A 22,197-nucleotide genomic window follows, 5' to 3' on the forward strand; every position below is an offset into this window, starting at 1 on the left:
ATTTTATGGTGTTTTGGTCCATTTTGCAAAATTCTATGCAATGGCGTGTCTTGTACGCTTATTTTATGCTGTTTTCAGTTGTTTTCAGCTGTTTTTGGGACATGTCCTATTTTGACATTTTGCCATACTATAGCCTTGCCTTTTTGTAATTTTTTCAACATGCATTTTTATGGTGTTTTTGCTGTTTTGCAAAATTCCATGCAATGGCGTGTCTTGTACGCTATTTTATGCTGTTTTGAGTTGTTTTCAGCTGTTTTTGGGACATGTCCTATTTTGACATTTTTGCCATACTATAGCCTTGCCTTTTTGGTCATTTTTTCAACATGCATTTTTATGGTGTTTTTTGCTGTTTTTGCAAAATTCTATGCTATGGCGTGTCTTGGCACGCTATTTTATGCTGTTTTGAGTTGTTTTCAGCTGTTTTTGGGACATGTCATATTTTGACATTTTTGCCATACTATAGCCTTGCCTTTTTGGTCATTTTTCAACATGCATTTTTATGGTGTTTATTGCTGTTTTGCAAAATTCTATGCTATGGCGTGTCTTGGCACGCTATTTTATGCTGTTTTGAGTTGTTTTCAGCTGTTTTTGGGACATGTCCTATTTTGACATTTTTGCCATACTATAGCCTTGCCTTTTTGGTCATTTTTTCAACATGCATTTTTGTGGTGTTTATTGCTGTTTTTGCAAAATTCTCTGCTATGGCGTGTCTTGGCACGCTATTTTATGCTGTTTTGAGTTGTTTTCAGCTGTTTTTGGGACATGTCCTATTTTGACATTTTTGCCATACTATAGCCTTGCCTTTTTTGTCATTTTTTCAACATGCATTTTTATGGTGTTTTGGTCCATTTTTGCAAAATTCTATGCAATGGCGTGTCTTGGCACGCTATTTTATGCTGTTTTGAGTTGTTTTCAGCTGTTTTTGGGACATGTCCTATTTTGACATTTTTGCCATACTATAGCCTTGCCTTTTTGGTCATTTTTTCAACATGCATTTTTATGGTGTTTTTTGCTGTTTTTGCAAAATTCTATGCTATGGCGTGTCTTGGCACGCTATTTTATGCTGTTTTGAGTTGTTTTCAGCTGTTTTTGGGACATGTCCTATTTTGACATTTTTGCCATACTATAGCCTTGCCTTTTTTTTCATTTTTTCAACATGCATTTTTATGGTGTTTTGGTCCATTTTTGCAAAATTCTATGCTATGGCGTGTCTTGGCACGCTATTTTATGCTGTTTTGAGTTGTTTTCAGCTGTTTTTGGGACATGTCCTATTTTGACATTTTTGCCATACTATAGCCTTGCCTTTTTGGTCATTTTTTCAACATGCATTTTTATGGTGTTTTTGGTCCGTTTTTGCTAAATTCTCCGCTATGGTGTGTCTTGGCACGCTATTTTATGCTGTTTTGAGTTGTTTTCAGCTGTTTTTGGGACATGTCATATTTTGACATTTTTGCCATACTATAGCCTTGCCTTTTTGGTCATTTTTTCAATATGCATTTTTTTGGTGTTTTGGTTGTTTTTGCAAAATTCTATGCTATGGCGTGTCTTGGCACGCTATTTTATGCTGTTTTGAGTTGTTTTCAGCTGTTTTTGGGACATGTCCTATTTTGACATTTTTGCCATACTATAGCCTTGCCTTTTTGTCATTTTTCAACATGCATTTTTATGGTGTTTTGGTCCATTTTTGCAAAATTCTATGCAATGGCGTGTCTTGGCACGCTATTTTATGCTGTTTTCAGTTGTTTTCAGCTGTTTTTGGGACATGTCCTATTTTGACATTTTTGCCATACTATAGCCTTGCCTTTTTTGTAATTTTTTCAACATGCATTTTTATGGTGTTTTTTGCTGTTTTTGCAAAATTCCATGCAATGGCGTGTCTTGGCACGCTATTTTATGCTGTTTTGAGTTGTTTTCAGCTGTTTTGGGGACATGTCATATTTTGACATTTTTGCCATACTATAGCCTTGCCTTTTTGGTCATTTATTCAACATGCATGTTTATGGTGTTTTTTGCTGTTTTGCAAAATTCTATGCTATGGCGTGTCTTGGCACGATATTTTATGCTGTTTTGAGTTGTTTTCAGCTGTTTTGGGACATGTCCTATTTTGACATTTTTGCCATACTATAGCCTTGCCTTTTTGGTCATTTTTTCAACATGCATTTTTATGGTGTTTATTGCTGTTTTTGCAAAATTCTATGCTATGGCGTGTCTTGGCACGCTATTTTATGCTGTTTTGAGTTGTTTTCAGCTGTTTTTGGGACATGTCCTATTTTGACATTTTTGCCATACTATAGCCTTGCCTTTTTTGTCATTTTTTCAACATGCATTTTTATGGTGTTTTGGTCCATTTTTGCAAAATTCTATGCAATGGCGTGTCTTGGCACGCTATTTTATGCTGTTTTGAGTTGTTTTCAGCTGTTTTTGGGACATGTCCTATTTTGACATTTTTGCCATACTATAGCCTTGCCTTTTTTGTAATTTTTTCAACATGCATTTTTATGGTGTTTTTTGCTGTTTTTGCAAAATTCCATGCAATGGCGTGTCTTGGCACGCTATTTTATGCTGTTTTGAGTTGTTTTCAGCTGTTTTTGGGACATGTCATATTTTGACATTTTTGCCATACTATAGCCTTGCCTTTTTTGTCATTTTTTCAACATGCATTTTTATGGTGTTTTTGGTTGTTTTTGCAAAATTCTCTGCTATGGCGTGTCTTGGCACGCTATTTTATGCTGTTTTGAGTTGTTTTCAGCTGTTTTTGGGACATGTCATATTTTGACATTTTTGCCATACTATAGCCTTGCCTTTTTGGTCATTTTTTCAACATGCATTTTTATGGTGTTTTTTGCTGTTTTTGCAAAATTCTATGCTATGGCGTGTCTTGGCACGCTATTTTATGCTGTTTTGAGTTGTTTTCAGCTGTTTTTGGGACATGTCCTATTTTGACATTTTTGCCATACTATAGCCTTGCCTTTTTTGTCATTTTTTCAACATGCATTTTTATGGTGTTTTGGTCCATTTTTGCAAAATTCTATGCTATGGCGTGTCTTGGCACGCTATTTTATGCTGTTTTCAGTTGTTTTCAGCTGTTTTTGGGACATGTCCTATTTTGACATTTTTGCCATACTATAGCCTTGCCTTTTTTGTCATTTTTTCAACATGCATTTTTATGGTGTTTTGGTCCATTTTTGCAAAATTCTATGCTATGGCGTGGCTTGGCACGCTATTTTATGCTGTTTTGAGTTGTTTTTAGCTGTTTTGGGGACATGTCATATTTTGACATTTTTGCCATACTATAGCCTTGCCTTTTTGGTCATTTTTTCAACATGCATTTTTATGGTGTTTATTGCTGTTTTTGCAAAATTCTATGCTATGGCGTGTCTTGACACGCTATTTTATGCTGTTATCAGTTGTTTTCTGCTGTTTTTGGAACATGTCCTATTTTGACATTTTTGCCATACTATAGCCTTGCCTTTTTGGTCATTTTTTCAATATGCATTTTTATGGTGTTTTGGTCCATTTTTGCAAAATTCTATGCTATGGCGTGTCTTGGCACGCTATTTTATGCTGTTTTGAGTTGTTTTCTGCTGTTTTTGGGACATGTCCTATTTTGACATTTTTGCCATACTATAGCCTTGCCTTTTTGTCATTTTTCAACATGCATTTTATGGTGTTTTGGTCCATTTTTGCAAAATTCTATGCTATGGCGTGTCTTGGCACGCTATTTTATGCTGTTTTGAGTTGTTTTCAGCTGTTTTTGGGACATGTCCTATTTTGACATTTTTGCCATACTATAGCCTTGCCTTTTTGGTCATTTTTTCAACATGCATTTTTATGGTGTTTTTTGCTGTTTTTGCAAAATTCCATGAAATGGCGTGTCTTGGCACGCTATTTTATGCTGTTTTGAGTTGTTTTCAGCTGTTTTTGGGACATGTCATATTTTGACATTTTTTCCATACTATAGCCTTGCCTTTTTTGTCATTTTTCAACATGCATTTTATGGTGTTTTTGCTGTTTTGCAAAATTCTATGCTATGGCGTGTCTTGGCACGCTATTTTATGCTGTTTTGAGTTGTTTTCTGCTGTTTTTGGGACATGTCCTATTTTGACATTTTTGCCATACTATAGCCTTGCCTTTTTGGTCATTTTTTCAACATGCATTTTTATGGTGTTTTTGGTTGTTTTTGCAAAATTCTGTGCAATGGCGTGTCTTGGCACGCTATTTTATGCTGTTTTGAGTTGTTTTCAGCTGTTTTTAGGACATGTCATATTTTGACATTTTTGCCATACTATAGCCTTGCCTTTTTTTTCATTTTTTCAACATGCATTTTTATGGTGTTTATTGCTGTTTTTGCAAAATTCTATGCTATGGCGTGTCTTGGCACGCTATTTTATGCTGTTTTGAGTTGTTTTCAGCTGTTTTTGGGACATGTCCTATTTTGACATTTTTGCCATACTATAGCCTTGCCTTTTTGGTCATTTTTTCAACATGCATTTTTATGGTGTTTATTGCTGTTTTTGCAAAACTCTATGCAATGGCGTGTCTTGGCACGCTATTTTATGCTGTTTTGAGTTGTTTTCAGCTGTTTTTGGGACATGTCATATTTTGACATTTTTGCCATACTATAGCCTTGCCTTTTTGGTCATTTTTTCAACATGCATTTTTATGGTGTTTTTGGTTGTTTTTGCAAAACTCTATGCAATGGTGTGTCTTGGCATGCTATTTTATGCTGTTTTGAGTTGTTTTCAGCTGTTTTTGGGACATGTCATATTTTGACATTTTTGCCATACTATAGCCTTGCCTTTTTGGTCATTTTTTCAACATGCATTTTTATGGTGTTTTTGGTTGTTTTTGCAAAATTCTCTGCAATGGTGTGTCTTGGCACGCTATTTTATGCTGTTTTAAGTTGTTTTCAGCTGTTTTTGGGACATGTCATATTTTGACATTTTTGCCATACTATAGCCTTGCCTTTTTTGTCATTTTTTCAACATGCATTTTTATGGTGTTTTGGTCCGTTTTTGCAAAACTCTATGCAATGGCGTATCTTGGCACGCTATTTTATGCTGTTTTGAGTTGTTTTCAGCTGTTTTTGGGACATGTCCTATTTTGACATTTTTGCCATACTATAGCCTTGCCTTTTTTGTCATTTTTTCAACATGCATTTTTATGGTGTGTTTGGTTGTTTTGCAAAATTCTCTGCTATGGTGTGTCTTGGCATGCTATTTTATGCTGTTTTGAGTTGTTTTCAGCTGTTTTGGGACATGTCCTATTTTGACATTTTTGCCATACTATAGCCTTGCCTTTTTTGTCATTTTTTCAACATGCATTTTTATGGTGTTTTTGGTTGTTTTTGCAAAATTCTATGTAATGGCATGTCTTGGCACACTATTTTATGCTGTTTTGAGTTGTTTTCAGCTGTTTTTGGGACATGTCATATTTTGACATTTTTGCCATACTATAGCCTTGCCTTTTTGGTCATTTTTTCAACATGCATTTTTATGGTGTTTTGTTCCGTTTTTGCAAAATTCTATTCAATGGCGTGTCTTGGCACGCTATTTTATGCTGTTTTGAGTTGTTTTCAGCTGTTTTTGGGACATGTCATATTTTGACATTTTTGCCATACTATAGCCTTGCCTTTTTGGTCATTTTTTCAACATGCATTTTTATGGTGTTTTTGGTTGTTTTTGCAAAATTCTCTGCAATGGTGTGTCTTGGCACGCTATTTTATGCTGTTTTAAGTTGTTTTCAGCTGTTTTTGGGACATGTCATATTTTGACATTTTTGCCATACTATAGCCTTGCCTTTTTTGTCATTTTTTCAACATGCATTTTTATGGTGTTTTGGTCCGTTTTTGCAAAACTCTATGCAATGGCGTATCTTGGCACGCTATTTTATGCTGTTTTGAGTTGTTTTCAGCTGTTTTTGGGACATGTCCTATTTTGACATTTTTGCCATACTATAGCCTTGCCTTTTTTGTCATTTTTTCAACATGCATTTTTATGGTGTGTTTGGTTGTTTTGCAAAATTCTCTGCTATGGTGTGTCTTGGCATGCTATTTTATGCTGTTTTGAGTTGTTTTCAGCTGTTTTGGGACATGTCATATTTTGACATTTTTGCCATACTATAGCCTTGCCTTTTTTGTCATTTTTTCAACATGCATTTTTATGGTGTTTATTGCTGTTTTTGCAAAATTCTATGCTATGGCGTGTCTTGGCACGCTATTTTATGCTGTTTTGAGTTGTTTTCAGCTGTTTTTGGGACATGTCATATTTTGACATTTTTGCCATACTATAGCCTTGCCTTTTTGGTCATTTTTTCAACATGCATTTTTATGGTGTTTTTGGTTGTTTTTGCAAAATTCTATGTAATGGCATGTCTTGGCACACTATTTTATGCTGTTTTGAGTTGTTTTCAGCTGTTTTTGGGACATGTCATATTTTGACATTTTTGCCATACTATAGCCTTGCCTTTTTGGTCATTTTTTCAACATGCATTTTTATGGTGTTTTGTTCCGTTTTTGCAAAATTCTATTCAATGGCGTGTCTTGGCACGCTACTTTATGCTGTTTTGAGTTGTTTTCAGCTGTTTTTGGGACATGTCCTATTTTGACATTTTTGCCATACTATAGCCTTGCCTTTTTTGTCATTTTTTCAACATGCATTTTTATGGTGTTTATTGCTGTTTTTGCAAAATTCTATGCAATGGCGTGTCTTGGCACGCTATTTTATGCTGTTTTGAGTTGTTTTCAGCTGTTTTTGGGACATGTCCTATTTTGACATTTTTGCCATACTATAGCCTTGCCTTTTTTGTCATTTTTTCAACATGCATTTTTATTGTGTTTTGGTCCGTTTTTACAAAATTCTCTGCTATGGCGTGTCTTGGCACGCTATTTTATGCTGTTTTGAGTTGTTTTCAGCTGTTTTTGGGACATGTCATATTTTGACATTTTTGCCATACTATAGCCTTGCCTTTTTGGTCATTTTTTCAACATGCATTTTTATGGTGTTTATTGCTGTTTTTGCAAAATTCTATGCTATGGCGTGTCTTGTACGCTTATTTTATGCTGTTTTGAGTTGTTTTCAGCTGTTTTTGGGACATGTCCTATTTTGACATTTTGCCATACTATAGCCTTGCCTTTTTTGTCATTTTTCAACATGCATTTTATGGTGTTTTGGTCCATTTTGCAAAATTCTATGCTATGGCGTGTCTTGTACGCTATTTTATACTGTTTTGAGTTGTTTTCAGCTGTTTTTGGGACATGTCCTATTTTGACATTTTTGCCATACTATAGCCTTGCCTTTTTTGTCATTTTTTCAACATGCATTTTTATGGTGTTTTGGTCCATTTTTGCAAAATTCTATGCTATGGCGTGTCTTGGCACGCTATTTTATGCTGTTTTGAGTTGTTTTCAGCTGTTTTGGGGACATGTCATATTTTGATATTTTTGCCATACTATAGCCTTGCCTTTTTGGTCATTTTTCAACATGCATTTTATGGTGTTTATTGCTGTTTTGCAAAATTCTATGCTATGGCGTGTCTTGACACGCTATTTTATGCTGTTTTGAGTTGTTTTCTGCTGTTTTTGGAACATGTCCTATTTTGACATTTTTGCCATACTATAGCCTTGCCTTTTTGGTCATTTTTTCAATATGCATTTTTATGGTGTTTTTGTCCATTTTTGCAAAATTCTATGCATTGGCGTGTCTTGGCACGCTATTTTATGCTGTTTTGAGTTGTTTTCACTGTTTTTGGGACATGTCCTATTTTGACATTTTTGCCATACTATAGCCTTGCCTTTTTTGTCATTTTTTCAACATGCATTTTATGGTGTTTTGGTCCATTTTGCAAAATTCTATGCTATGGCGTGTCTTGGCATGCTATTTTATGCTGTTTTGAGTTGTTTTCAGCTGTTTTTGGGACATGTCCTATTTTGACATTTTTGCCATACTATAGCCTTGCCTTTTTGGTCATTTTTTCAACATGCATTTTTATGGTGTTTTTTGCTGTTTTTGCAAAATTCCATGCAATGGCGTGTCTTGGCACGCTATTTTATGCTGTTTTGAGTTGTTTTCAGCTGTTTTGGGGACATGTCATATTTTGACATTTTGCCATACTATAGCCTTGCCTTTTGGTCATTTTTTCAACATGCATTTTTATGGTGTTTTTGGTTGTTTTTGCAAAATTCTATGTAATGGCATGTCTTGGCACACTATTTTATGCTGTTTTGAGTTGTTTTCAGCTGTTTTTGGGACATGTCCTATTTTGCCATTTTTGCCATACTATAGCCTTGCCTTTTTTGTCATTTTTTCAACATGCATTTTTATGGTGTTTTTGGTTGTTTTTGCAAAATTCTGTGCAATGGCGTGTCTTGGCACGCTATTTTATGCTGTTTTGAGTTGTTTTCAGCTGTTTTAGGACATGTCATATTTTGACATTTTTGCCATACTATAGCCTTGCCTTTTTGTCATTTTTTCAACATGCATTTTTATGGTGTTTTGGCTGTTTTTGCAAAACTCTATGCAATGGCGTGTCTTGGCATGCTATTTTATGCTGTTTTGAGTTGTTTTCAGCTGTTTTTGGGACATGTCATATTTTGACATTTTTGCCATACTATAGCCTTGCCTTTTTTGTCATTTTTTCAACATGCATTTTTATGGTGTTTTTGGTCCGTTTTTGCTAAATTCTCCGCTATGGTGTGTCTTGGCACGCTATTTTATGCTGTTTTGAGTTGTTTTCAGCTGTTTTTGGGACATGTCATATTTTGACATTTTTGCCATACTATAGCCTTGCCTTTTTGGTCATTTTTTCAACATGCATTTTTATGGTGTTTTTGGTTGTTTCTGCAAAATTCTATGCAATGGCGTGTCTTGGCACGCTATTTTATGCTGTTTTCAGTTGTTTTCAGCTGTTTTTGGGACATGTCATATTTTGACATTTTTGCCATACTATAGCCTTGCCTTTTTGGTCATTTTTTCAACATGCATTTTTATGGTGTTTTTTGCTGTTTTTGCAAAACTCTATGCAATGACGTGTCCTGGCATGCTATTTTATGCTGTTTTGAGTTGTTTTGAGCTGTTTTTGGGACATGTCATATTTTGACATTTTTGCCATACTATAGCCTTGCCTTTTTGGTCATTTTTTCAACATGCATTTTTATGGTGTTTTTGGTTGTTTTTGCAAAATTCTCTGCTATGGTGTGTCTTGGCACGCTATTTTATGCTGTTTTGAGTTGTTTTCAGCTGTTTTTGGGACATGTCATATTTTGACATTTTTGCCATACTATAGCCTTGCCTTTTTGGTCATTTTTTCAACATGCATTTTTATGGTGTTTTGGTCTGTTTTTGCAAAATTCTATGCTATGGCGTGTCTTGGCACGCTATTTTATGCTGTTTTGACATTGTTATTATATTTTGACATTTAAGCCATACTATAGCCTGGTTTTGTTGGTCATTTTTTCAACATGCTATACTATGGTGTTTTGCGCAATATTCTTTGTCATGGCGTGTCTCGGTATGCTGTGTTTTGCTAGTTTGTTCAAGGTTATGCTTTTTTTTGGACATGTCACATTTTGACATCTTTTACATCTTGTATTTTCTCACATCTTTTCACTAAATTTATGCAAACATTTCTTTTGGTCTGATAAAGTATTCAATTCCACTTCAGGATTCTGCATATATTCTGATATAAACTTCACAGTTCATCACAATATTTGATTCACTTCCTTAGCTATGTGCTGTAACAATATTTCACTTAGAAAGATACTAATGTATTAATGTAGGTATTAACAACACTGAAATAATTTAATGTCTGGGCCATGGTTTGATCAATTATTTTGAATATTGTCTTTTTTTATTTCATCCACTTCCATGAAGGGATCATGTTTTTTTACCTGCATGACATGGTGCCACCAAGTGGCAGAATGATGATCTTAAAATCAGTCAACCACATTCTGTATGCCAATCCCATTATATATTAATTGTATACAATTTTTAGTCTGTATACAAAATTAAATTATTAAATTTCAAGTAAAACAAACAAGATTAGGGAAAAAAATACTCTTCAATAACACTTAGCTTATATGCTTCCTCAGGATGTTGTGGGTGGGGTTTGGCAACGTGAAGCATGCAAACACATGGCATCACTTCGTTCCATCACTGAGCTTCGCCACCTGCAGTTAAAGACAAATACAAAAACAAACGCAGAAACAGAAGCAGGTGAAATAACCAAAACTAGTCTAGAAATGGGAGAAAGTGGTGTGACACACAATATTGTTTAGATTGTAGAAGTAGTATAAAATTGTGTTTTACCTTATTAATCACAGCCTCTCTCTCCTCCCTCAGCCTACATCCCCACGCCCATCTACTTCGGTGCTGTCATCGACACCACCTGCATGCTGTGGCAGCAGGACTGCGGCGTGCATGGCTCCTGCTGGGAATATGACGTCACCTCATTCCGCTTTGTCTACTTTGGCCTGGCCGCCAGCCTCAAATTTGTCGGCTTCATCTTCATCTTCCTCACCTGGTACTCTATCAAGCACAAGGAGGATCGAGCAGAGCGCTGGCGCCAGCACCTGCCTCCGCTGGGCACCGTCAGCGAGCTCATCTGCCACGCCGGAGGCCACAAAAGCCACGCACGCACCCGCTCTTGCCCCGTGTTCATCCCACCTCGGCCAGACCAGCCCGCGGCCCTGCTGCTCAACCGCGGCCACAGCAGCCTCAGCTGCCCCGGCAACGCCCTCAAAGCAATAACTCCGCCCATCCTCTTGCCACATCACCACAGAGGCTCCGCACACGTGTGAGAGCACTCCAAGCCTCCCGCCAGGGTCCATTGTGACTTGTGCCTTCCTGTTTGTGTGTCTGCGCCACAAAGTGTCTGCTTCACACCAATCAGACGCCAGGCGGGGCTCCACAGCTGCTGTAGAAATAACAGGCAGTGACACAGGTGCGCCCACCATATTTAAAGGGCTGCTCATTTTTGTTTGTAATAACAGGGGACTGACGGATTATTCTGAGCATATCATCAGCTGCAGCCACACACAGCATCCACACAGACGCTCAGACCTCCACCCGAAGGTTCGGACAATGTAAAGACATCACATGGTGCTACTGTTAAAGGGCAGGGCATTAAAATCTCTGAACAGACAGATGAGTCATCATCAACACGGCCACTAAAGCACAAACGACAAACCTGTACTATGCAAGATCCAGTGTACAGCCCCCCCCACACACACCTCAGTACTGTACAGCTCCCTCTGTATTCTACACCTGTACCTCTCCTGCCCCGCTCACACACCTTGTTGTCAGCTCATCCCATTTTCCCTTACAGTCTGAGCTGTCGACATATCAGCAACCTCTCTTGTATTTGAGCCATTCCACCTGCTCTCTCCTCTGTCTGGATCTCCAGAATTAACAAAAGTGGGATTTTTTTTAATCCTCACCTCTTTTTTTCTTTCCTTTTTTGTAACAGTGCCTCTCAGGCTGTCTCGGCCAGTCCAGTATACAAAGCTAGCTACCAGGGTAAACGCTAGCTACCGAAAAGCCAGTCACTGTCCTTTCACTTGAGCGACAGTATTCTGCTTTGTTGCCCTCGAGTCCTTGTGTCGTTGGACAAAGCTCCTCGCCTTGGCAAGGTAACCATGTAGCTTAAAGCCGACAAACCCCAATGGTACAGTGACTTTTATGAAATCTATATTTCATCACACTACTTCATTATTATAATGTATAATAATTAGCTACATGTCAAACAGGAGAACGGAATAAGAAAGGTATCTCATCTCTGACCATGTGCTGAAGCTACTGTATGTCCAAAAGATGTTTGTATTTGTAACTGGAAATGCTATGGAGATTTTAAGAACATTTGCAACAAATTTGATCCACTTTTAAAGTTTCTCAAAGTAAAATGATTTGTATTTAATCTACTGCAACAATCAGACAAATGAAAGGATGCATCATTTTGGCTTTATATTGTATGGCTTCTCCATTCTAATGGTCATCAGATGTACATAGTAGTTATCGAGTAGTCTTTTAAGAAAGTAGTGCAGCGAGCATGTAAAACAATGAACCCTCTTTTATCAGCAGGAGTAATCTGATGTTGATTATTCGGCTCGTGGGTGTTTGGGGCCCTCTAGTGGACAGAGAGATGATTGTTTGAAGGCCAGTGAATGTTGCCGTTTGTTAGACCTACTGTACTATAAATTTCTTGGTTAAAAGGTTAATTATTAAACTTAATCACTGCACTGAATTCAGCACTCCAGTTTCCCAAAGATACACCTTCTGCAGGCAGATTTAATAAAAAAAATATGGTCTGCTAGTTTGGTGGAAGTCTACAATATTCATTATATCAGATGTTTTAATAGGATTGTCTGATTTTCTTTTATTTCGAGCTCATGTTATTTAGCATCTTGAAGATTTACCTTCCTTTGAATGAGAGGAATTGTTTTCAGAGAAAAGGAAGAGGAGGTAATATGGCCTTTTTTCATGTTTAAAATTTTTTGTTCAGTATTAGATATTAGTTCATGTCTTGAAAACCACATTTTTATGAGGTTTTTTTTTCTGAGGGGGAAATATAAGATGAGTCTAATAAAGTTATTGTATTTCATATTCTGATCAGTTCGACTTTTAGTTATTAAAAGTTTGCAAAGGAATGGAAAATCTGATGCAGTGAATACATTTTAAAAGTTAACATTTTATGGCCGAGATTCGTGGTATTCTGCTGGGGTAAAGATTATCATTAATAATAATGGCAGTGACTAATTTTAGCATTATTGTGACTTAGTACCTCAAATTACATATTCATAAGTGATCATTGTGTAAATATTGACAAAGCAAATGAAGCGTATTAAAGAGCTCACAAATAGTTAGAAGCGTATTTATGAACTAACCTGTGACATTGTAGTTACAAAGAAAAATAGGACTTAAAGCTACAAAAAGAAAAAAAAAAACAACGGTGGATTTGTCTCACGGTGCCTGAACAGTATTAATCACATGGGAAGGGTTGAGTTCATCATGGTGGGGGGGAGCTGGGTTATTGAAATGTATTTTTTTTCTGTCAAGAGGAGTACAGCATTGAATTCGTTTAAATGCTAAGGTTATGCTACCCAGAATGCCCTTCTTTCAATCTGTAATGATTCTTTATCTTTCTTCTAGTGCTCTGTATACATCACAGCCTCAAAAGAGGAATACCAATGTAGGACTATTGATCAGGTCCCCTGCTTATGTGACTGGAAAGATAAAACATGATCCTTGCTGAGTCATCATACCATTAAAGGAAAAATTCATCCCCCATTTGTATATTAATCACTCAGCGCGAGTTACACTGAATTTGTGAAGAAAACTGGTGAATGATGAATTAAAGTCATAGGGATTGTTTTACAACAGCAAAATTCTATCAAAACCTCTGTTTTCAAACTATCACACAACTTTTGCAGTGTAATCCAAGACTGCTCAGTGGGTCCCGACCAGACAGCCATCTCTGACAGGAAAGCTGCATTTTAACCTCGCTGAGCGCAGAAGCTGCTGGTCTTCAACAACCTCGATCTGTAGTTTGTGTTCTTGTGTGACTTTGGTGATTTAAAGGGTTAGTTTGGCTTCACTAAAGTCACACAATAACACAAATAAACTAACTGATCGCAGCAGTAGTAGACCTGGAGCTCCTGTGGACAGCAAGGTAAAATTACTGGCTTTGGAGACTGGCTTTGAAGAGAGCATTAGACTTTTAGTTTAGTTCCCTGTTGGAAAGGGCTGCAGGTTTAGGAATTACTGAGCATACGACAGGATAAATGAGAGTTGAATTACACTGCTGAAGTTGTGTGAAAGTTTGCAAACAGATGTTTTGATATAGTTTTGCTTTTCTTAACTCTTTGAATCCTGTATCTATATCACTTTTCTCGTGCTGCGTTCAGATACCTTCACAAGTATTTAAACCTCGAAACCCTGGCTTGATTTCTTATGAAAATATGGGAAACAGTCAATAAACAACTTGGTAAGAAGTGTTCTGCGATTGCAAATTAGTACAGTAGAAAATTATTTTATTTGAAAAGCTTGAGAAAAATGAACCAAAAAACTAAATTGATAATAATAGATTCAAGATTATTTTACAACATTATTATTGCACTTTAAAGGTAATTTGCTTTTATTATTTTTCTTTTTTTGTGCGCTAATTTTCAGGTCATTTTCATCTACTATTTTTGCAAATTTTTGGGTCAATTTTCCTAAGTTGCTCACCGTGTTCTTTTCATGTTTTAGAGAGAAATCAAGCACATCTTTTCATGTTTCAAAGGGTTAAACGCAGTCACCTATAACTTGAAGTTATCAAGTTTTTTCTTGGGTTTTGGACTCTCACCGCAGGCATTTAAAAAAAATGTCTTCACAAATTCAGTGTATTGAGGGGTGAGTAACTAATATGCAAATGGTCACGTTGTGGGTGAAGTATTCCTTTAAGTATTTAGTCAATTCACTTAACATTACAGTTGCTTATGGAAATCTGTTCTTATAAAATACCAAATAAACATGTTTGTAAAGTTCAATACATATACGAGGAGAATTTGAATATATTTAAACATAACTTTATTCAAACTCAATGCTAGAACAGTTATATGCACAGAAGGGTAGAGAATCATCCAGCAATGCCAAACAGATCATTAGACAGTAAATGTGGGATGTTTGCCTTTACTGTACAACTACTGCTTTTTATTCAGTGTCCTGCTGTTCACATGCCTGGACTACTTCAGGTTGACAGTAGATTTGCTTTAACACATTTTCCTTTCATCAGTATTTGAATTGAAAGTGAATTTCCTGGACAGAACAGAAGCTGTACTCTGAAAGTGGAGCTCTTATCGCTTTTGTTCCTCAGGAGCAGAAGTCAAATTGATGTTTGTGAACACTTGGTTTACAAATGCCTTGAATACTTGATATTTGTCATTAAAAATGGAAAAATCAACTTGGCTGATTGGATTATTGCAAAGTATCGTGCGTCTGTGTGTGTAGAACGTGCGGTGCGACAAAACTTACAGTGAAATATCACCGGCAGGTTGAAAGGGTTTATTTCTTAACAGCTTCATGGCTTTCCTGAAACCAGAGTTGTTCAAACACTTGTACACACACTGTCAAGAGAGAAAAGGACAGCATTAAGTATTTGCAGAAACAGTTTCTAACCAGAAGGTACGTGATGAACTGCTGGCAGAAAGGTTAGCTTTACAAAATGCCCGCAGTATTTTGCTGACTATGCTGTCATAGATAAAGCTGTAACAGAATGTGCTGTCATGAAACAAGTTTTAAGGGACTACACAGTTACATTCGAAATGAATTGGCCATGTGCAACACTATACTCGGGATTATCAAAACACTACTTCGCCACATGAGGAATTGGTGGCACTTTCAAAAAAGTTACGCAATTAACATTTTATCTCCTGGGACCGTTAACTGCAAAATAAATAAGTTTCTCTCTTACCTGTGGTGCTATTTAGTTGCTGAGTGTTGGAAATATCAGCTGTAGAGATGTCTGCATTCTCTCCAAAAATGGGACTAGATGGAACTCAGTTTGTGGTTCTCAAAGAACCAAAAAACAAAATAAAAGTAAATTTCTCTATACCAAACTGTGTGTAGAAAGCATGCTTCTTTCTGCACAGTGATTTGGTTGTGGGCCTGTTTAAGTAATAGAAATAGCTCCTGCATGTAACTGCTCATTGTAAGGTCTGTAGATTATCTTGAGTAAGCGGTCTTGATTTCTAGAAAGAGACATTGCTGCTGAGCTGATATCTCCAACATTCGGCAACTCACACCAAAATAAATCTGCAAAGCCAAAACTGGTGCAATGGAGCAATTAATCTGAAAATAATGAGCTCAAGTTGTCAGTATATAAACTGATTGTTAAACTGTCCTATGATTGTCTAAACTTTCTAAAACTATTAATACCATATGACAGCGGTAAAAATGAAAGCTTAACATATTCTAATTTGGCAAATTTGAAAATAATCTGAAAAAAGGGTTAAATGAAAGGTTATTTGTGAGACAGTTATGTGTTAATGTTTATTCTGTAACTTTTTCAGAAGTGAAAATCCACTTCTTGTCTTAGTTTTAGAAAGTAGTCAGTAGAAATAATCATTTCATAAAATCTAATTTTACAAATGAACACAAATTTCATATCCACAAACAAGGTCATCACGTGGAAAAGTTCAAAAGTGCATTTGGGGTCAAATTAACGTTTATCTATATATAGTGAGTGGGTAGCGTCTGCTGAGGCGTCCTGTGACTGAGCAGCTTCATGATTCATAGATTGTTTAAAGACTGGAGCGTACCTAAAAGCTGACGAATGCAAACTATTCATTCAGGTGTTGAAATGGTTTCACCACTCACACTTGTTTTTCATAGAAACATATATTAGAAACATCAATGGTGTAATCCATATGGAATTAATCATTTTAATCCCAACACTTAAATTTAGCTGCATTAAGGCTTTTTCTTTTCTAAATATATATTTGAAAAAAAAAAAACATAACACTGTTTACTATTAAATGTAGGCACCTGTAAAAAAATAAAAAATAAATTTAATACTCATTATACAACTCTGACTGACTGAGGCGGCATCACTTGCCATCACTTTTGGCAAGCTCATCTCCCAATCACTGTGTCTCTGTGTCTCTATGGTGACCAGCAGCTCATTGGCTGGCTGGCCAGCGCATGTGTCTGCCTCAGAGGGTCTGATTGGAGGGTTGAGGCAGAGAGCCGCTGCCCTCGTAGTCCAAGGTGAGGGGCAGCGCTGACTGAGGCAGCACCTGTAGCACCAACCCAACACTCTGTGGGGTACTAGTCTGTGTGGTGGGGGGGCTCTGGGTGGTACTGGCCTGCACCTTTGGCCTCAGCGTCTGTGGGTAGTAAGGGAGGTAGCCTTGGGCCTGGAAAATGTCCTCCTCTTCTTCAAGGTCCACGCCAAGACCCTGAGGGCTGGCTGCATCCCCGCGGCCCGGGCCAGGCTCCAGCTGCAGGCTGTTGTGAGTACGCAGCAGGTTGTCATGTCGTGTCTCCAGTTCTGTCATTCCATTCCCGCTGAACATCTCTCCTTCTATCTCTTCCAGCTGCTGCGCCCACATGTCGCTCTGGAAGATCACTCTGTCTCTTCTTGGACCCGATGGTAACGCCGTCACCGATGATGCTGGCATCACAGACACCCCAGGTCTGTTTAAGAGCCTCTCAGGAAGGTCGTTGACAACAGATTCTAGTTTCCTCTCCACTGTGGGCCTGGGTGTGGGTGGTGCTGATGGAGTTTTGCTGGGGGCGGGGGTGGTGAGGCGAGCCTCTGCGGCCAGGCCTGGCCAGACGTCGCTGGCTGAGGCCGACTCCTCTCCGCTGCCCTCTTCAAAGCCTCCACCCCCGGCCCCGGAGCCCAGCTCTGGCAGGGTGGAGTCGTCAAGGGTTCGGTTGAATTTGTTAAAAACGTGTCGCAGTGCAAACATATTATCTACATCCTTCCGGAAGTTGGCCCAGTTGTCTGGGCTGGGGCTGTAGTCAGGCCTACATTCATAAAGGCTTTCGTTTATGCTATACAGATCCTCCAGTCCCTGCCAGTTCACCTCCTCGTCTGTCAAATTGGGCAGTTTAACCCTGTCGTCCGTCCCACAGTGGCTGTGTGCTGCCAAACACAAAGAAACAGGAGACTGTGAAAATCTGGAGTGGAAAGAAGACGGCGCTCTTTTCAAGTTGACTCAAACACCATGCAGTCATGCCCAGCCTCTGGCTCTCACTAAAGCAGCCAGCTCCACGGGGTTTGAAGCCCCAAGCGACACACACATTTTTCAAAACAGCAATTGATAAACTAGATAAACACAGCACCCACACTAAGCTCAAGCCATGAGTAGTGCAAACACATGCTGCCTTAGAAATTCACATAAGAAAGACAGACTGAAAAGAAAAAAATTAATGATCCGTCATAACAGACTAACACACTGAGCTGCACATAATAAAATGGAATGGCAAAGTTAATGATAGGCCTGTGCTGGATTGAAATGCAAAGTCAGGCAACCTGGAATAAAGGAACTGAACAGCAGAGGAAACGAAAAGATGACCAACAAAACAAGAAGATGCTTAGGAAAAAAAAAAGAAAATTAGCTTGCTGCTGAATGGCGTATCCCCGAGAACAAATAAAGGAACTCAAAATACTATCAGAAAAAGAGGCAAATAAAAGGAAATTGCAGCAAAAGGGCTCAGTTTGATGTCTGCAAGTAAAAAATGAAGAAAAGAAGCATCAGTGCCACTTTAGATTGGCTTTCCTTATGAGACTTTTGTAACTACTGCAGCTAGAGCATGGAGATGGTTTGATGTAGGCTCAGGGACTCACAGGAAGGAGAGGCTTGGTCTCCTCTTTGACCACTTTCGATGCTGCTGTTGCCTGGTAAGCAGGTGCCAGAAACAGAGGTCAAAAGGGCAGAGGTCAGTGGGAGGACAGAGAGGTCACGGCAACTCAAGTGTCCACTCTACCACTAGCTAATGTCCATGAGTGAATGTGAGAGGCAGCTGAGTGTCATGCTACGCTGGTACACTGATGTGATGATGACCGATGACTTATGGATATGGCTGACACTGAATGGAGGGTGATTTCAAAGGAGTAGTTTAACATTTTGGGTAGATTTGTTTTCTTTCTGAGAATGAGAAGAGAAGGTTGAAAACCACTCTCACATCTGTCAGTTAAGTGCAAATATGAAGCTACAGCCAGGAGACAGTTTCCAGCAAACATTTGTCGGACGGGGACAACGTGTCCCTTGCCAAAATTGGTCGTGGTCGGAGTCAAAAACTGCAATGCTGTTATGAGGAAGATAGGCAGATGGTGACATTGGTTCCATGTATAATAGGACCCTTTCTTACAAACCAGGAAATATTGATCATATTTTACAATTAAACAGCAAAAACGAAAGCATCTTTTTAACATCTTTTTGAGAATTTATCATGATAACGAAATGGTTGCGATCAGAGGGCCACACTGTAACAAAAAGTAGTATTTCTCACCACCCATTTCGTAAATAAAGAAAAGATGTTTATGCCATTTATTCCTATATATAGATTCCTGTCTCGTCGTTTTGAGCCTGTGGTGTTTTGTAAGAGCCCAAAGTTTTTCTGAGAAAAAGCCTTCTGGGCTTTTTGCAAGAAAATCAGGTGATGTAGTACAAAGATAAACGAAGTCCATATAGATAGTAAGTCATGGTGGATGAATGGATAAAGCCAATGACACTGGGATTGGGGTCCTATGTTGGTCAACATTAATGCATTATTTGGTCATATTAACATAATATTTCAGCACTGTTAAGACGCAATAAAATATTGTCCAGCTTACAGCTAGGTAATGTCTTTCAATGTCATTCAATGTCTCAATGTTTGCTGGGTTAGCTTAGCTTAGCATAAAGACTAGCTGTTGACTGAAGCTTCATATTTACCGACATGAGAGTGGTGTTGAATTTCTGCAAGAAAGCAAATAAGTGTATTGCCCAAAATGTCTGAACTACTCCTTTTAGCTTTCCTGTAGAATGTGATGCATATGTTGGGATGATACTGTGCCATGCATTGTCATTCACGTGCATGTAATGCTTGGGGCGAGTCTCAGTAGAAGCACATGTTCAGCACTTCCCAGTATGACTTTTTAGTTTGTATTCAGCCATGCTACCGTAAGAACAGCTAAAAAGGATGAATTTCTGAGTTTTTGAGTCATATTTTAACATGGGCAACTGCTATGAACGTTGCACTCTCAAGCAAAGGTGTGAAATTACACGGCAGAGAACATCTGAACTGCTGATTACATGTTGAAATAGCTGCAGACTGACATTACACAGCAGGTAAAAGTGAAGACAGGTTGTGTGCACAGAGGTGACAACAAATGAAGCTGCTTTAATGAGAAACAAAAATCATCTGTTATGATTTGTTAGCGTGTCCCCAGCATGCAGCCACGGATTAAGCGCCAGCAACTCCATGGATGGATGTATTAGTGGGAATGAGGCATTTTGAGGCCCATGCAGGTGTTAAAGAAAAAGCCACTGAAGAGAAACAAAAATTGGTGGATACCTGTGTGGCTCATAGCTTCCTCCATCTTTACCTCCTGATCGGAAAAATAAGAGCAATCGATTGTTAATGCTTTGATTCAGGGAGATACGGGAGGGAGATAAATAGATCATTCACACTGAAGATTTCTTCATGCACAGCTGCAACTCCCTATGGAGAAATGCAATTATTGGATGATCAGATTGAGGAGGGCAGGGAGGAAAGAGATTTGGATTTGAATGGAGGAAAACAGGGTGGAAAAGGTCATACGATTGGGCTGGATGGAGAGAGGATTGATCATAACTGAGTGGTTTGTGAGGTGTAGAGTTCAACTGGGTTTCCCCTTCAAAGCAAAACACACATGGTTATCCAGTCAGGTGATCGTGGTGGTTGAGTCACGCTCCGCAAATAGATGTGAGTAACTGCTAGATCCATTTCACCAAGATACTTAAGTTTTAATAAACTATTCCTCCAACAAAAACATCACTTGATGCAACCACAACAGCAATTTCATTGGTTCACGGCGCTGGCATCGCACCCGAGTGAGGGCAGCCAGTACAAGTAAGAGATTTTAGGCTGCTATGTGACATGTGTTGGCATGGTTTTGACAAGTCCGCCATGCCAGCTCTGAAACACAATCAGTTTTCTCATAGCAGCTTGGCCACTCCGGTGCTCCACTCTCCAGCTGGTAATTACAGACATTAAGTTTTTATCCTCAGGACATAAACAACGCAGCCAGTTCATGCCACACACGAACGCTACAAATCAGTCCGTACAGGCTTCGGTCATCTTGGCATTGGTTATTAACCACCTCCGTCACCGGGATGTCTGCTCAGCGAGGATGCTTGGACCATGTGGCGGTAGTAAAAGTACATTGCCGTTGATTATGGCAGTGATGCGTGACGGCCCCAAATAAAATGACAGCCTCAACTGCCGTGATGACAGCATCCTCCAAAAAATACCTCTTGAACTTAGTGAGTCATAGCGGGGATGATCGCCAGGACGTACAACTATGACATGGCCTCCTTATTATAAAAACATGCTATAATTCAAAATGCTTGAACTTTATGTAAATGGGAAAATATTCCAGAAGAGGGTCCTGGGCTGAGAAAGAGAGGTCTGAGTGTGTGTGCATGTGCATGTCATTGTAAATAAGAAGACCATTGAACACACATTTACAAAGGACACACAAGACTCAGTGATGATTCTTTGACCTCCACCTGAAATCTCAGCATACTTCAATGAGTGGATCGTCCCCAAACACATGCAGCATGCAGATATGTGCAAACACACACACACCACGAATACTGAAACAGATTCAAAACACAGCAGAAGACTAGACTGAAACATATATAATTCCAAACTCCAAATTAATTCAAATTAAATCCAGATGAAAAGAAAAATGCCTTTTTACCTCTTTTAGATCCCTCCCTCTGCCATATTTTGCACCTATTTAACAATATATGCCAAAAAATTACAAAAAAATCAATTTCATCATATTCTTAACTTAAAATCCAATCATGTTTTCTTCCTGTAAAACAAAACAAATGGACAGCTACCAATCAGTGTGCAGCTTTTGGCCTCACAGAGCTATGATTAAGTTAGCCAACTACCAACATCATTCTTGGTCAGTGTGTCTTCATGTCCACAAAATACTGTGGTTATGGAAAAGAGGTATCTATGACAGCTCCACATAATACATTACATCACTAGGGCATCACTGTCATGACACACCCACCTTTCAATGATCGAATCAAATTTCTCCAAACATTAAATTCCACCTGTCTATCTAGTTTCACTCAGCTAGTTACTCTTAAAATGCCATTTTATCTGGACTTTAATCTACTGTTACAGTCCAACTCTCAACTTCACTCTAATACTACTGTGTGTAAAATCTGTTTCAGTCATAGTTGGCATCACAATCACCACTTAACCCACTTTAACAGTCCATATGTTCAACCATTTTAGGACAGGTAGGGAGGGAACAATAAACAGGCTGAAAGTTAGCATTTTTACCTGTGTCCAAGCCTTTGGGTCGAGGGTTGCACTGCTTGTAACCTTGACAACTCCTCATCTCCATAAGCTGGGCATGGAGAGAGTTCAGTACATCCCGATCCACCGTATACACTGCGTTAGTCAGCTGCACAGGTAAACAACAAAATTTAACAACCACACAAAAAAT

General features: G+C 38.4%; 2 protein-coding genes across 9 annotated transcripts in view; one reads left to right on the forward strand and one right to left on the reverse strand.

Annotated features, from left to right (window-relative positions):
• slco5a1 (solute carrier organic anion transporter family member 5A1) overlaps nucleotides 1-14,934 on the forward strand; it is an 82,220-nt gene extending 67,286 nt beyond the window's left edge. For all 3 annotated transcript variants that reach the window (XM_042510900.2, XM_088071719.1, XM_042510901.2), the window contains one exon: nucleotides 10,338-14,934. In XM_042510900.2, coding sequence (XP_042366834.1) covers nucleotides 10,338-10,795 — 458 coding nt within the window. In that variant the 3' untranslated portion in view covers nucleotides 10,796-14,934. The remainder of the gene's footprint in view (nucleotides 1-10,337) is intronic.
• An 86-nt stretch (nucleotides 14,935-15,020) lies between these two features.
• Nucleotides 15,021-22,197, reverse strand: part of sulf1 (sulfatase 1) — a 98,919-nt gene continuing 91,742 nt past the window's right edge. For all 6 annotated transcript variants that reach the window (XM_088071715.1, XM_088071714.1, XM_088071718.1 and 3 more), the window contains 2 exons: nucleotides 22,032-22,155; nucleotides 15,021-17,622 (listed from right to left, as the gene is read on the reverse strand). In XM_088071715.1, coding sequence (XP_087927841.1) covers nucleotides 16,685-17,622; nucleotides 22,032-22,155 — 1,062 coding nt within the window. In that variant the 3' untranslated portion in view covers nucleotides 15,021-16,684. The remainder of the gene's footprint in view (nucleotides 17,623-22,031; nucleotides 22,156-22,197) is intronic.

Source organism: Plectropomus leopardus, chromosome 21, assembly GCF_026936395.1.
Source record: "Plectropomus leopardus strain MGB_pleo_1.0 chromosome 21, ASM2693639v1, whole genome shotgun sequence".
In the NCBI taxonomy this organism is placed as follows: Eukaryota; Metazoa; Chordata; class Actinopteri; order Perciformes; family Serranidae; genus Plectropomus; species Plectropomus leopardus.